The sequence below is a fragment of the Patiria miniata genome, unplaced genomic scaffold (assembly GCF_015706575.1).
Source record: "Patiria miniata isolate m_02_andy unplaced genomic scaffold, ASM1570657v1 HiC_scaffold_30, whole genome shotgun sequence".
Classification (NCBI taxonomy): domain Eukaryota; kingdom Metazoa; phylum Echinodermata; class Asteroidea; order Valvatida; family Asterinidae; genus Patiria; species Patiria miniata.
The window spans coordinates 4825476-4841985 of NW_024037070.1; the positions used below are offsets into that span (position 1 = coordinate 4825476).

At 44.0% G+C, this 16510-nt stretch overlaps 1 protein-coding gene across 2 annotated transcripts in view; it reads right to left on the bottom strand.

Annotated features, from left to right (window-relative positions):
* Positions 1 to 3288: 3288 nt before the first annotated feature.
* The window catches only part of LOC119739335 (granule associated Rac and RHOG effector protein 1-like), a 32186-nt gene continuing 18964 nt past the window's right edge, over positions 3289 to 16510 (bottom strand). For both annotated transcript variants that reach the window (XM_038214227.1, XM_038214226.1), the window contains exons 5-13: positions 14704 to 15033; positions 13905 to 14063; positions 12985 to 13187; positions 11483 to 11810; positions 10687 to 10849; positions 8978 to 9614; positions 6931 to 7074; positions 5059 to 5155; positions 3289 to 4124 (exon numbers count right to left, since the gene is read on the bottom strand). In XM_038214227.1, coding sequence (XP_038070155.1) covers positions 3750 to 4124; positions 5059 to 5155; positions 6931 to 7074; positions 8978 to 9614; positions 10687 to 10849; positions 11483 to 11810; positions 12985 to 13187; positions 13905 to 14063; positions 14704 to 15033 — 2436 coding nt within the window. In that variant the 3' untranslated portion in view covers positions 3289 to 3749. The remainder of the gene's footprint in view (positions 4125 to 5058; positions 5156 to 6930; positions 7075 to 8977; positions 9615 to 10686; positions 10850 to 11482; positions 11811 to 12984; positions 13188 to 13904; positions 14064 to 14703; positions 15034 to 16510) is intronic.

Below are 16510 nucleotides of genomic sequence, written 5' to 3' on the forward strand. Positions count from 1 at the left end.
AATACCACAAATACCAGATTTTAAAGCTATAGTCCATCATTTGCAGCCATCCGAAAAAGTAACTGGCGTATTATTGTTGAAAAACATACTTGGTTGAAAGATAGTAAGTGGACTAAACTCCCTGTGAAATTAATCTTTCTGGCAAGCTATCATTTTGAAGTAATCAACAAAAGGAGGCCTTTCCAACGGTGCGTCTTAAGACGCACCGTAGGAAAATTTAAATTAGTAGTTCGTTTTGTTATTCGGCGCAGCGCGCGCAAGCATTGGCACGACGCACAGGCGCGCGCGGTTGCTATAATTCGTCGGATCAGTGCGCGACATCGCGTATAGCTGCAATTCAAAACAATTCAAAACATGATTCAGCAACTTTTGATTTGAAATTGAGATCCTAGAATGCTGTTTTTCTCGGAATATACAGCTGAAGCTGAGCTGAAACTCCATCAGGTTAGTTGTTCAGTATCCTTCATTAGATTTTGAACACTTTTGTTGCTTCAAACGAACAAAATGCACAAACTACAAATGATGGACTATATCTTTAAATGTTTTTGAGTATAGCACTCACATGTTACTATTTTTTTAAGCAAGTGGGGTATATGCAAAGGGGCGAATCCAGAGGGGGGGGGGGGGGCGAAACACCCCCTCTGCTCTGACACCAAGTAACAATATGCTGCATTTGGTACATCTGCCTGTCGGCAACAATCGGACATAAAAAAAATCTGACAGGCCTGAACCCCCCCCCCCCCTCCCCGCAAAAATTCCTGCATCAGCCCCTGACGCAGTTTGATAAACATGTACCAGGAATTAGGTAAAACATGTTTTGACACTTAAATCAAACTCCACTTTTTTTGGCAACAAAAGTAGTGTCTTAAGCAGCGAAGAATAACATGACGTGAAGTGTGATCATAAAAATGTGAAGCTGAAGACGATGATTTGAGTTAGGGTAGGGGAGGGGTTTGGGTGACGGTTAGGGAGGGGGGGGGGGAAACAAAACTTTCACTTGCCTTTCACATGAAATTTCAAGGGTATCAATGAAATGTTGCCGCTCATTACAAAATTGTTCCAAATACACGTAGCAAATTATAATACATGTTCGTAAGAACATACAATGTACACAAATAACAGTCCCCAAAAAAGTCACAAATAGGGGAAAAAGAAAGAACCATGACTTAATAACAGCCAAAGGTACACTGAAAATACATTTTCACTATTAATGCTATGACAGACAACAATATGGGTCCTTCTATAAATTTAGTGTCAAAAGTGTGAATTTTTTTTTCCTGTCCCTGTTAATTCTGAACTTGTGGGTCTCCTATATCCTACATGTAGGTCCTTCCTCTACTGACACTGCAACCCTACTGTTCCACTTCAGTGGGCACCAAGCTTGTTCTAGGATCCTGTCTACTTGGCATCCTCACAGGATGCAACTTCACACTTCATCGATTTCGCTTTTACTACTTAAGTGTTTACTTTCTTAGAGTTTAGGCACTCTCCTGAAGACGGTCAGAGCATACTGACCGGAACGTTGAGTTTATACCTCTGGTTCTTTTCAGAACCATTCTCTTAGTTGAAAAATTATTTGCACATGGTGTTTCCGCAAACCTTTCATTCATTAGTATCTCCACCATGCAAAGGCTCAAATCTTACTTAACTCAGAACTTTGTCATTTGCCATTCAAGTATCATTAAGAATGACATTAAACAAGTTTTTATTAGTTGGGTATGTAGTTTGCTATTCATAATCACTCTTGGAGGATGACTGCATTAAACTCTTTAGGCATTTTTGCTAGGATGCAACCTCAATCCTGCAAAATCCTCCAACTGCCTCCATGTAAAAATTGCATACAGCCTCAATCCTCCAAAATTCATCCGTTACTTCTCGAATGTGGTCCTTGGAGGGGTGACCACTGCCTCAATCCTGCAAAACCCTCCAGCAGTCACTGTCGATATGTCGAGGCAGAGCCAGTGACATCCTGGAGCAGTGCGGAGGATTTCAAATATAATCTAGGCCTAAATTTGTGCACGGCTGAGCTTTAACAACACAAGGTCCGGCCTAAGACCTTGACACGGTGCATCCCCAGAATTATAAAAAACAAAGATGCCAGATGAAACAGGGACAGGGAAAAAAGTGGACCCCATATTTACAGAATTACCCATGTCCAAATAAGCCCTGTACACATAACAGCAAAGAGACTTTCTGCAATACAACATCCAATTAGACTCATATCTTTTGACTGTAGAAAAAAAAAGAATCCAATCATTTTGGCCACACTATAAATTCACTCATTTTTTTCACTAAATGCAATTCATATGAATTTTTTTGTACAAGTAACAAAAGTTCGCTCTGCAAGGCACCAGGCCTGTATTTCAATTTATGTACATAGTTGGCAACTGAAGCCATATTCGTTCCAACAAATTTATTCTAAAGAAAAAAAAAATCAGTACTTTTTAAAGAAAAGGACTTCTTGTCAAACATGTAAAAAACTGTTCATTTCTTCAAAACTAATCATTTTTTAAGCTAAAACTGAACTGTGATGTGCTCTTGTAAATTGCGCCCCTGCCTGACTTTTCAAGGCTTGCCCTTGTATAAAAAAAAAATACAAAATATATTTTAAAAATCTTTTATCTAAAGTCTTGAAGTTCTTGCAATCAAGGCTCGTGATAGTACTTAAAATAATCTCTAAAGAAACTTGAGGTATATTTTTTGAAAGAAAATACATCCTTTCTTTAAGCTTCAAAATGTAGTCCCAAAAAAGTTAAAAGTTAGGCTGATATGAGTAGGCTTTGCTTTCATCAAAATTGTCATAAAAAATCGTTGAAACTATTTATTCTACTTTTACAACAGTTATATTTTGTAATCAAAATGACAGATGCGCCATTTGTCCGTAATACAATCAATAAAACTGAAAACAAAATACTTCTGAGTCAAGATGCTAACTTCTTTGATGCGAGACGGACAAGGTGGAGGAGTTTGTAATCTGATGCGATCAAGTTTAACCAAATCGGTGCGATTCGAGAAAGCCTAAACCTTTTACCGATAAACTGAACATCCTCTATGGATGTTTGGTATATTTTTAAGATGATAGTGAACTTTAGAACTTCTTAAATTACTTGCTTATGGCCTTTACATCAGACGTTCTGGCAAAAATACAAATCAAAGGATTTTAAAAGCAAGAGAGTAAAATTTTCAGCAGATATGGGCTCCGTGGCGTGCACAAGTACCCATTCAAAGGCCAAAGAAGGAGAGTTGGGGGTGACCTAGACTGGTTCCCGGTGCATCCACTGTGTATTTCGAATGATCCAAAGTTATTGGGGGCGGGGATTAGTCTGTCTGGGAGACCATCGCAAGTGAAAATTCGAATGCATTCACGCACCGACGACGCCTGACGCTCACGCAAAGACGCTGTGGCTAACAGCTTTGGCACATTCAGGAAGTCGTGCGTACTTCGCGTGCGAACCAGCACAGTACGGTACGCACACGCTGTGTGTCTCGTCCACGGGCTCTCAAAAGTGGTAAAAAGCGCCCTCATTTGTATGCGCATGGAGCAAATACCGGCTAATTACAGGCAATGATTTGAAGCTAAAAATAAAACAAAAAGAACTAATATGATGAAAAAAAAATTAAAAAATCCTTGAGGACGAACCTTCTTTTGTCTTTGCTCAAGTATCACAATAAGAAACTTTGACAGGATTTCCCCGATGTCATCAGTAGTCACCGTCAAACTACAACAAAACTGAGGAAGCTCAACTTGCCTAGTACTGGCTGTAAGCGTACTTGCGGTCCAGCTTAGGGTGGGCGCGTGCCATCCCCGCGCCCCCCTGTACGCCCCCCATCCCACCCACGGCAGACCCTCCCGGTACCCCCTGCTGCACCGGCTGCTGCATGGGGGCCAACCGCGACATGGAGCCCGCGGGCGACACGGGCGTGGAACCTCCCGTCGGGGGCCACATGGGGGGCTGGCGTAAGGTCACCGGGTCGCTCCATTGCGGGGTCAGGGGTGGATGGACTAAGAGTTGCTCCTGAGGGGGGAGGGGGTAAGGCCCGGGGGTCGGGGTAGCACCGTCGTTAGGGGAGACGGGTCGTTGCCATAGGACCTTGGGCGGCCAGGTTTTGGTGGATTTCGGCTCCTGTCATAAAACAAAACAAAAACAAAAATATACGAACTTAAACAAAAAGAAGTAATTTGGTGAAGTTAATTTACACTCATTTCTGGCATTTCAAAGCTGTGCTGAACCATATTTATAATTTGAATATTGAATAAGTATATAAAACCGTTTGAAACAGTTAGGAGTGACAACTTCGAAAAAATGACTATTGTTAACAGTTTGAAACAAGTGTTAAGCTATGCACGGTTAAAGAATTTCATTTCCATCAAATTCTGGAGTAAATAACGATTCCTTTTTGGCAGGTCAGTTGGACAAACCGGGGCATAAAGGGGCTAGGTCACACATTGATTTGATGGTGCGACCATTACTTGTATTTCTGGTGCTTCCCCAGAAAGATCTGATTTACAAGACTGTACAGAAATATACAACTTGACAACTTAAACCAACAAGCACACGATAAGAATTTATTACTTATTAACCCTAACCCTGCTCAATCCAACAGGATCCAACTATATCATATACCCAATGGAGCCTGTTGGATTGGGCAGTAAACCCCTTGTTTATATTCCTGTTGGAATATGTTGGATTCAGCAGGCAACCGAAAACATTCAGAATCGGATTCTGTTGGGTACTGGTAAATAACGCCAAGTTGGACTCTGTTGGATCCAGCAGACAACAGAAACATAAGGCACAGTTGGATTCTGTTGGATTGAGCATGCCAGTCATTTTAGATTTTCAGGTACCCAACAACTTGGCGAGTTGGGTTGCATGGGACTGTGTTGGATTGAGCAGGAAACTCATACGAGTATAAACCGTCGGATTCTCTTGGATTTAGCAGGGTAGCCCTGGGGAACAACTAGGGGATTAGGGTTTTAATTAAGGGAAGGTACCGGGGTCAACTTTTGAACACCGGCTAAGAAGCCTCTTGGACTGAGGTTGCTGGAATGCAGCTTACCATCTGTGCAACTTCCAGGTACTTCATTGCCGCCTGCCCCGTTGGATCAAAGCTCCGCCCATGATGAATGACCTCCTCCCCTCCGCTACTGTGCCTCCTGTATCAATAAACCCAACAAATTCAACATGATGATCCTGTGAACGATGTCCAACCGGGGGTTGCGAACCATCAAGTCCGTACCAGCAAACTAACTTTTTTTATCTGCAGTCTATCCTGCAACATGACAGTTAGCCATGTCCAAATTTCTTGGCTATGGCTAGCGAAAACACATGTGTCTATGGGAAGCGGCTGTAGTCGCTTCCCATAGACACGTGTGTACATGCCAGCCATCGCCAAGTCATTTGAACACAGCCTTAGGCCGTTTCCAAAGTTTTGGCTACGGCTTGAAATTACACACCGGTCTATGGGTAGTGGCTGCAGCGGCTACCATAGACCCGTGTGTAATTTCAAGCCGCAGCCACGTAATTCAGACACAGCCCTAGTTTATAAAGTAAGTAAGTAAGTTTATGTCCAATTTGCCTATATTGTGGCAATGGTTGAAGCTTTGGAAACTGCAGCACTACAGTAAATCATCATAAGACAAGATAAGTTTGCGGTAGCACCATGTGAATGAATCTCTTTTGTGAGTATGTGTGGTTCTGAAAAGAACCAGGGGGACTCAACGTTTCGAACAGTATGCTCTGCCCGTCGTCAGGAGAATGAGGGATTCCAACGATGATATGATGTTATAAGGATGGGTGCGGTGAGGCCTGAGAAGGATGCAAACTGGTGAAGCTCGAAACCGGTGAAGCTGAGAAGGATGCAAGTTGACTGAGGAATGCTGGATGATTACTGGAGCGTGTCAGTACACAGTGAGGGGGCAAAGGGGAAGGAGCTCAGGGTATAGGTGACCCATAGGCGAGAACTACACATACTCACAAAAGAGATTTATTCACATGGTGCTACCGCAAACTTATCTTGTCTTAGTATCTTTCCACCATGCAAACCTTCAAATCTCAGTAAATCATCATATCTGCAAACCAAAATGCCCATTTTAGACACGCTCTGAATAAATGACTTCCACATGTGAGACTTTATGAGGTGTGTACCCACTGGTTTGTCAATGTGAATACAGGGTGTTTCAAAAAAAAGGAAACCCAACTTCAAAGAATGAGTATGGACAGACGATATGTTTACTGGCTATAAAACTGGTATCATCTGAAAGCGTAATTTCTATGCTTTTCAATGCTACTATGTTTAGGTTTTCTGAGTCATGCATCACTGAGCGTCATTGTCTTGAAAACTGGATGCAAAAATGCAGTTGGTTCACTTTCATGAAAAAAAAACACACCACTGGGCACGGTGTGCCTATTGTTACGGCAATGTCTGTGAAATGGCTTGAATGTTAATCCTCTGGAAAATGGCACATTGTTTTGAACGTGGCTTGGTCAAAACGAGAATTCATGACAAACAATAAAATCCAGTTTTGAAACCAACCCAACTTGTTTTTTGGTTTCATTTTATGCACTCGTGTCTTCTTCTTGAATACTTATTCTCATGCACACCATGCCTATTGTGTTTGACATGAAAGTGAACCAACTGCAATTTTGCATCAAAATCTCATGACAATGGCGCTCAGTGATGCATGACCCTGGAAATGTAAACAAGGTATCATTGAAAAGCATACAGATTACGCTTTCAGATGATACCAGTTTTATAGCCAGTAAACATTTAGTCTGTCCATACTGGTTCTTCAAAGTTGGGTTTCCTTTTTATTGAAACACCCTGTAGAACACACTGCTTGCACCAAACTTCCTTCTGATATCAATATCCCTGAAATGTGTTGGACTTTATGAGTAGTCAACCAAACTTTTGCAATTCAGTTTTGCCTACCTTCTGTTGACGGAAGCGACAAAGTTGGGCCCAGTCAGCCCCAGCCCCATGGAGAATGCTGTGTCGCCGTTCTCTCCCGATTCATCGCTGGAGCTACCGGAATCGTGCTGGCCTGAAAAGCTGTGGCTCAGGTGCTCTGCACCACTAAAACAAAAAAACCAAATTATAAAATTAATCAAATTTGGGTCACAAAGACCTTTCAAATGTTAGAACTATGATGAAAAATCTCAGGAGAACAGGGGCTATCATCATTGTGCTGCTTAGAAGCATATAGGACCATCTGCATTTTTCCAAATATGGACCAACCAAATTATTATGCAAAGAGCTTACTTGGTACTTAAAGCTATAGTCCATCATTTGCAGCCATCCGAAAAAGTAACTGGCGTATTATTGTTGAAAAACATACTTGGTTGAAAGATAGTAAGTGGACTAAACTCCCTGTGAAATTATTCTTTCTGGCAAGCTATCATTTTGAAGTAATCAACGAAAGAAGGCTTTTCCAACGGTGTGTCTTAAGACGCACCGTAGGAAAATTTAAATTAGTAGTTCGTTTTGTTATTCGGCGCAGCGCGCGCAAGCATAAGCACGACGCACACACGCGCGCGGTTGCTATAATTCGTCGGATCAGTGCGCGACATTGCGTATAGCTGCAATCGGCTCAGTGAGAACGCGTCTCGGATGCTGAATTCAGGCCCAATTCAAAGCATGATTCAGCAACTTTTGATTTGAAATTGAGATCCTAGAATGCTGTTTTTCTCGAAATATACAGCTGAAGCTGAGCTGAAACTTCATCAGGTTAGTTGTTCAGTATCCTTCATTAGATATTGAACACTTTTGTTGCTTCAAACGAACAAAATGCACAAATTACAAATGATGGACTATATCTTTAAAAGCATATAGGATCATCTGCATTTATCAAAATATTGACCTACCAACTTATTACGCAAAGAGCTTACTTGGTACTTAACATCCCGTGAAATTATTCCGTTTTGGCTTGCTGTGGTTCAGAAGAAATAAAAAAAATGTAGGAGATTTCAGTCCAAAAAACTGATTTTTGGAATAAAGAGTGCTATTGACAAAATCCTGTTTCATGATCAGAAGGTTGTGCATGGATTATCATTACTTTCTCGAAAAGTGCAATATCCACGGAGCTGAGACTTCAACAGGTTAGGTTTTGAACATTTTTCTTTGGCTTTCGAGTGGCGTTGTTATTGGAAACCAACAAAATGCATGAAAAGCAAATGAGCCTACATGCCTTTTAACAGTTAGCAGAAAATTGTGTTAACCTTATTAAAGGGAATATACAACATTTGCAAACATTGGAAAACAAAACTACCAAATTTTTACGAAATAGCTGACTAGGATGTCGGTAAAAGAAAGTCTGTAAAATTATGGCACCTGGTGTGAAGTCGTTTTCAAGAAAAGTGGTATTTTGTATAAGTTTCCAACGGTGGTCAGCCGACCACCGTTGGAAAAACCTAACTATTTTTCAACTACTGCTCCAAATTTACCATTTTGTGTTCAGTCCAAATTTTGTTTGCTATTGGTTACATGTTCATGAACGAGTGCAGGCCAGCTAGACTAGTTCCCTTACCTTACAATTTTCCGGCATCTATAAATTGATCCATTTCATCTTTAGTGGAGTCAGGGAACCAGACTACTTGAACATTTTTGTTTTTCTTGGTTTTTCCAGCATCCTCGAACACAAAACTTCAAACTTGTCAGTGTAACAATATTTGATCTATTATACTAACCCCTCAAATAGTTCATTTCTGAAAATTACAGCAAAAGCCAATGATGTACATTCCCTTGAAGCACAATTTCACGCCATGAATGTATGAACCGTTGCGCCTGCATGAGGATGTATGCCATGTGTCCCTCGGATCTTAAAAACTGCCGTGTCCCACATTCAAGCAGTCGACAGTTGTACGCTGATCAAGCCAAGTCTGAATGATATGGCTATGGCTATGGAAGCCTCTGAATCCATTTCCCCATAGGCACGTGTGTTACAATGAGCCGCAGCCAAGTAGTTTAGATGCGGCCTTACCTATCTGATGTTCCCTCGGGCGGAGGCGGCCATGTTTGATTCAGCCTGCTGTCTGGGTATCCCCACTGGTCCCCGACCATGTTCAGATCCTTAGCGTAGCCCTTCGTCCTCTTCCCCAAGAAGTTCGTAGCGATGTACTTGGCAAACTCCTCATCCGTGCTGGAGTTGTCGTACATGGACACGATGTCACGCTCGGCGTCGTGGTTGCCGTACGACTCGTGTCGGTGTAAGGGCTGCACGGGATGCTGCTGGGGACCAGTTTGGCAGGGCACCGGGTTGGACCAGGCCCGGGAGACGGCTACGATGTTGTGTGTCGTCAAGGGGATCTCCCCCACCCGGTCTTGGGCCTCCGCCTCTTGGAAGGTGGGGTTGAAATTGCCGAATTTAGCCGGGTTGGGGTCCATGCCCCCTCCCCCTCCACCGCCTGGCCAGGTCCCGCCCACCGCGCTGCGGTTACTCCCGCTGCTGGAGCTGGACGAAGGCGTGGTGTTCTGGGTCGACCGCTGGGATTGGCCGAAGGTATCCAGGTGTTGACCAATCACAGTCTGCGGAGGCCTGGTGACCCCCGATAAGAGGTCAACGATATCTTGGACCTCTGCATCTGATGCAAACCCCTTCTTTGGTGTTTTGACAGGACCTGTGTAATGAAATCAAAAAGAATTCCATTTCTTTCAGAAATATGCAAAACAACTGAAGAAAATTTTAAATCAATGTTAATCCTTTGAGCTTCAGATACATTTCTGAACCACCCATTGTTGCATTCCTCCAAACTGATGACATGACAATTGACCCCTCCCATAGACATATATCTTCGCAGGAAAATTACAACTGGGTTATCAACGCCATCAGGTGCGTGTACGCCCAGTGTGCAAAATGTTCTAATGACGTGCGCATGTTGCTCCAAATTTCTTCAAAATACGGCACAGCCGATACGCGTCAAATTTGATTCCCAAAATGCCAATGCACGTGACAATCTGTAGGCGGTGACGCCATTTGAGAGATATACAATTGTTTATTACATATTCACTCAAATCGTCACATGTGGCTGAAGTGCAACCTGATTTCTGGTTATTGTTTTGGCATAATTTGCTTCTCAGGTACTAGTTTAACTTTGTGAATAAAAGTTGTTTTTTCCCGTGTTCAAGTCCCCAGCTTCTGGTTCTATGTCTGGAATTTAAATTCTAGTTCTAAAATTTAATTTCTAGTTCTTAGGTTTTGGTTATAGTTCTTAGGTTTTGGTTCTAGATCTTAGGTTTTGGTTATAGTTCTTAGGTTTTGGCTCTAGTTGTCAGGTATTGGCTCTAGTTCTTAAATTTTGGCTCTAGTTCTTAGGTTTTGGTTGTAGTTCTTAGGTTTTGGCTCTAGTTCTTAGGTTTTGGCTCTAGTTCTTCGGTTTTGGCTCTAGTTCTTAGGTTTTGGTTCCAGTTCTTAGGTTTTGGTTCCAGTTCTTAGGTTTTGGTTCTAGTTCTTAGGTTTTGGTTCTAGTTCTTAGGTTTTGGTTCTAGTTCTTAGGTTTTGGTTCTAGTTCTTAGGTTTTGGTTCTAGTTCTTAGGTTTTGGCTCTAGTTCTTAGGTTTTGGCCCTGGTTCTTAGGTTTTGGTTCTAGTTCTTAGGTTTGGGCTCTAGTTCTTAGGTTTTGGTTCCAGTTCTTAGGTTCAACTCCAGGTCCTAATTATAGTTCCTGGTTTCTAGATACCCTCCCCCTCATACCTTTGTAGCCAACCACGTTCTTATTCCAAGAAACCTGCTCCTCCGTTGGGCTAGGGTGGGATGTGATGGTCACCGTAGGGCTGATCATCGCCGGGCGTGGCATCACCGAGGGGACGGTATCCTTGGCAACCTCTCTCTTCGGGGTGCTGCAGCTCACCGGCCCCTTCAAAGTGAACAATGAATTCTTTACACTTAACAAAGAAGACTACAGTAGGGTTCACACCTGCCACGTACCAAACTGAGCTACACATTATTCCCGAAGGTTGCGGGTTCAAATCCCGTTCAAGCCTGTAACATTTTTGTTCACAGAGAAAATTGTTATTAACTTAAAAGACTTAATTGCAGTACACCTCATAAACTGTGGGGAGTGTGGCCACGTGGATAGGGTTCGTGACTCATGATCAGAGGGCCAGGGGTTCGAATCCAGCTGTTGGCCACATGTTGTGTCCTTGGGCAAGCCACTTCACCCCCACTTGCCTCTCTCCACCCAGGAGTATAAATGGGTACGGGCATAATTAGCTGGGGAGTAACCTACGATGAGTAGCATCCCATCCAGGGGGGAGTAGAAATTTTCTGTCATTTCATGCCAAGGAAAGGGGCTATAAACATCAGCCTGATGGGCTATATTGGATTGTGACAAACTTTACTACTATCTCATAAACGATGGCCTTTATTCAAGTCTGTTGACAATTTATGTGAAGCTGGTTTATCAGCTTCAGCCCGGAGACTATGGTTCCCAAGCTGATGAAAAAACTGCCAACTTTTTTCCAGAAAAAGTTTTTTTCCCAGAACTTACTTTATGCTGAGCAAGATGCGGCTCCTCTTTCACTTTTGATTGGCTGTTGGAAGAACCATTTGAATTGTGATTGGTCAATTCTGCTTGCTGGTCCGGTACCGCATCCACGCTCACATAGAACTCACTGCTGGCAGCCTTGGGCACCGGGGCCGATCCCAGACCAAACTTGGCGGCTAGTTTCTCCATGGTGTGACGGAAGCCCTTACCCAGGGGAGACCCCAGGCTGCCGTCCCCTGGGGATCTGAGACTCCCCTGGGGGGTGGGGGTCGTTGGGGAGGTTCGCTCCACCTGGCGGAGCTTGACTTTGATTGTTGGCAAGGGTGGGTGTCTTTAACGGGAGAAATAAAAAAGAATATGAGACTTAAATCTACGACAACGGAAATAATTCTAGTAATTGTTGAGAATTAAGACAATGTTCTCTAAAATACATTGTCCTCAGTTGGAGCCTTTATAGCTGACATTTATGGACTTGAAAGCATGCAGATGGTTACGAATGATATGCCACTTCTCAATCCTTAACCACTTCGAGCTGGGATTATTTTTGCCGAAAATTTCGATTTTCGCAAAGGGCAAACTTTTCCAGACAAATTCTGATATACAGCCAAACGCCACAAATACTGATTTGCAAGAGTAATTTCAACAGGATTTGTACAACATTTTTTGCCGAAACCTTTAATGGTTCAATACTCCGAGGTGTGCACTGAGCGTAAATTGTACAACAATAGGCCGTGCACAATGGCCTCCAAAGACTTCACGGACTTTGTGTGTGTGCACGAAAGGCACAAGGGATTAGCATGTTTAGACGTCACCCGGAGGCAAGTCGAGGCAATCTTGACGTTTTAACCCGTCAGTCGTGCCTGTGTATAAAAACAGCCAGTGCATATTATCACGTCCTCCGACGCAAACCGGTTAAAAAAAACCCCAGGAGCATCAACTTCAGGTATTCCAGCTGAATTGAGCAAAATCTTAATAATTCACCAATTCATTCTCCCATGGTAGGACAACTGATTAGCCAAAAAATAACTGTTTTAATTGCAAAATGAGCACTTCAATATTAACCCGTTAGTCCTTGCACAAACCCAAACAACCCTGCTTGTTAACCAAGTACCCTCTGAATCCCCAACACTGTATGGTTTTAATGGATTGAACAAGCAAGAAATACAATGAAATACAATGTAATACAATATAATACAATGTGATACAATGTAATACAATGTAGTACAATATATTACAATGTAGTACAATGTAATACAATGTAGTACAATGTAATACAATGAAATACAATATAGTACAATGTAATACAATGTAATGCAATGTAACACAATGTAACACAATGTAACACAATGTAACACAATGTAATACAATGTAATACAATGTAATACAATGTAATGCAATGTAATACAATGTAGCACAATGTAATACAGGTGCTACTGGGCTAAACACAAGGTACACAAGATGAACATAATTCACAATAGCAAAAAAAACTCTAAAGTTCTACCCACCTTCCTTCCAACAGCTCAATCCGCCTGACATACACGACCTCCACCACACCCAGACTAGTCTCCAGACCAGCCGCTGATTTTGTCCGGAAGGTCTGGTCCAGTTTCCAGACGGTTGGTACTTCAACGGTGAAGGCGCCCTCCTGTGATGAAATCTGAGCATACTTCTGGAGGTTGCCGTGGAGATTGGAAGGCTTGATTCTCACCTTGTCAAAAGAATTGGAAAAAAAACACCAAAACCACTTCACTTTTTGGACTCCAAAGAACGGACTATTCTTGATTTGGCCATCAGCCCCGCCCACCTTAAGTTGGTGAAGTATGTGTACATTTCTCAAGGTGTTTTCAACCGAGTTTTACCAAACTACTACGAGTCTTCCCCCCCAGCCTTCTCTCCCCACCCTTCTAACCCGACCCCCAGCCACCAAGGAATCGTGAGCTCACCACATCAGCTCTACCAAAGATGAACTGCGCAGCCAGCCTGCTTTGGTTCTCAGCTACCGATGGACAGGCTTCACACAGCAACCCCAGGGCCACCTGTCAATGCCCCCTTCCCCACCCTCCACTCCCCCTCCCCCCAGCCACCAAGGAATCATGAACTCACCACATCAGCTCTACCAAAGATGAACTGCGCAGCCAGCCTGCTTTGGTTCTCAGCTACCGATGGACAGGCTTCATACAGCAACCCCAGGGCCACCTGTCAATGCCCCCTTCCCCACCCTCCACTCCCCCTACCCCCCAGCCACCAAGGAATCATGAGCTCACCACATCAGCTCTACCAAAGATGAACTGCGCAGCCAGCCTGCTTTGGTTCTCAGCTACCGATGGACAGGCTTCATACAGCAACCCCAGGGCCACCTGTCAATGCCCCCTTCCCCACCCTCCACTCCCCCTACCCCCCAGCCACCAAGGAACCATGAACCCACCACATCAGCTCTACCAAAGATGAACTGCGCAGCCAGCCTGCTTTGGTTCTCAGCCACCGATGGACAGGCTTCACACAGCAACGCCAGGGCCACCTGTTCCCTGTTGACGCCAACACCGAGTTGCTTGGATGTTTCCTTCACTAACTTCTCAACTGCTTGCTGCAAGAAAGCGAGAGAGAGAGAACATCTGACCACGGGCAAAGGTGCCATTAGGGGAGAATGTCAAATAAAGCAGGAAGTTTACCTCAAGGTTTAACGAGGTTCCGCTGGATTCTCCCCCAAGTCCCGCCTGTTAAATTGTGCATTGTTCCTTTGGGGAGTTAGCCTGGTTAAGTAGTTATGTCTTCACTTTCAATTTCTGGTGCCGTAGTTTGAATCTAAACCGGTTTTAATCAGTAATTTAGTCTGGCATAGACAATTTTTTTTCATTGTGGATCTAGGATCGTACGGTGATACGGTGGTAGTTTCTTCACCCTTAATCACTATGGCTGTGTTCAAATCCACAACGTTTTCACTGGTTGGTGCAGTGGTATAAATCCCTCATCTCAATGGCCAAGGTTCAAATCATATAATTTCTTAGTTTTTAAGGAGTAGACATGATTCTTGACTTTGTAGCAGAGCTTTAATCAAAATGATTTGAAAAAGGATGGGAATGCTTACAACAATTGACAATGTGATGGTTTTCATAGTAGGCTCATTTTGAAAACAGGTATTCACGTAATTTTTGGTTTGGTTTCTCTCTTTTGGGATTTTAAAAACACCCCAAACATACTGGAACATTAACAGTAACATCACCCACCAGTTTTGACTTGAAGTTCTCCTCCTGATTCTGCGACGTGTGACACGGGGACCCCTCGACCTGCAAGGACACGTCCCGGAGATCCGTCTGCAACACCGCCCTCAGCTCCTCGGCGCTCAGTCGCTGCTGCTGCTGTGGCTGGTGGCTCCGTTCCCCCGGCATGGCATGGTGTAGGAGCTTGTTGTTTGACTGGCTGTCGAGGAGCTCGGTGGCCTCCGCGATGCTACAGCAGCCGTGCAGGAGGAGGGAGGTGCATTGCTGTTGGAGGTGGAAGCCGCCGGTTAGGGTGTGCTCCGATCGCGGAAGCTCAGACAACGCTTGCTTGTATACCTGCACACAAACATTGTAAAGAATGAGTTTGAACCCAATCCCTCCAAGAGCTATCAAAATCAGGCAGGCAGGTTTTTGGAGGATTTTGCAGGATTGACTGAGAAAGAGCCCTCCAACTGCCCCCAGTTGGCCCCGTTCAAGGGGTCACCCCCGTTTGCATTGGACGGACAACTTAGACGGAGACCTCAGGGCACTGGGGCTGAATCTGTCAGCCGGTTGGAGACTTGCTCAGAACCGGCTGGACTGGAAACTGCGTTGTCGAGACGCTGCGCTCTTCCCGAGCATACAGAATTGATGAATGAGGAAGGTAGATCTCTGCTTCGTTTACTTTGCATAGTAGGGGCTGGAGACCTCTTGTTTGTTTAAGTTCACAGAAAGAGCGATTGGGTTCGTGCACAGAACATGATTTGGGAAGACTTGGGAAGAATCTAAGCACAAATGCTCAGAAAAATGCTCAGGAAGTTAGGGTTCAAGCAAAGACACGCTGCACAGAGGTAATGTGCTGTGATTGTTTCAATGTCGGTCTATTACAGCTTACATGGTTTCAGCAAGCATGGGCTCCAGGCACATATATCCGTTCCATTCACAAGTACCCCCTCACCAGCAAAGGAAGTACCGTTGGGGATGACCGACCGATGCCATCTTGCCTGACTGCAATTCATTTGCCGCGAAGAGTGGCCACTGCGTGTACATAGTACAAATCCCCTGGTGTACGTGCGTCACACACAAGGAACAGAGCGCGTCAACCAGCGAAATGTCCCGCCCATGGGACGTCGTTGCTAGGTAAAAGGGCGCCCTCTTTTGTCAGCGCACGGAGCCCATACCAGCTCATCAGTAAAATGTGATATTTCAGGATGGTTCTGAAATCTCAACTACGCTAGTACAGCTATTGTTGTATTTGAAGCAAATAAGTGGAAATATATTTGTAAACATGCTTTAGATCCAACATGATCCTTGATGCAAGTCTACACAAAGCCTCCTTCGGTTTGCATAAAGAACCCGCAGATGAAAACAGTAAGTTGATGTCTGATTGCAGTACCGCAATGCCACCATTACAGCCCCTTTTGTCATTCACAGGAAATCTTTACTTCTTGGGAGTGGACTGTTTCGACGGTAGGTAAGACATTGCTATCAAGTATTCAAGACTCTTCGCACAAGGAGCTCTTCAACAGTGATAATGCTGGAGATGTGAAAGACGCGCAAATGCCACTACCACTGAGAGTCCAGGATCCATGCTACAGGTTAACACTCATTCAGACGACAGTCATGCACACCCCGACTCCAAATTAGTCTAGGGGCGAGACGTTGTTCTTGTTTGATACGCGATAACTCGCCTCCGCGATAACCCGCCTCTGCGATAACCGGCCACCGCGAGAGGGCGCTATCACGACCAACCAATATCGCACACGAACCTGTCAGAACAACGTCTAGGGAAACTCTTATTGGTTGTGTAATGCGCGCGCACTTGTTTGGCCTA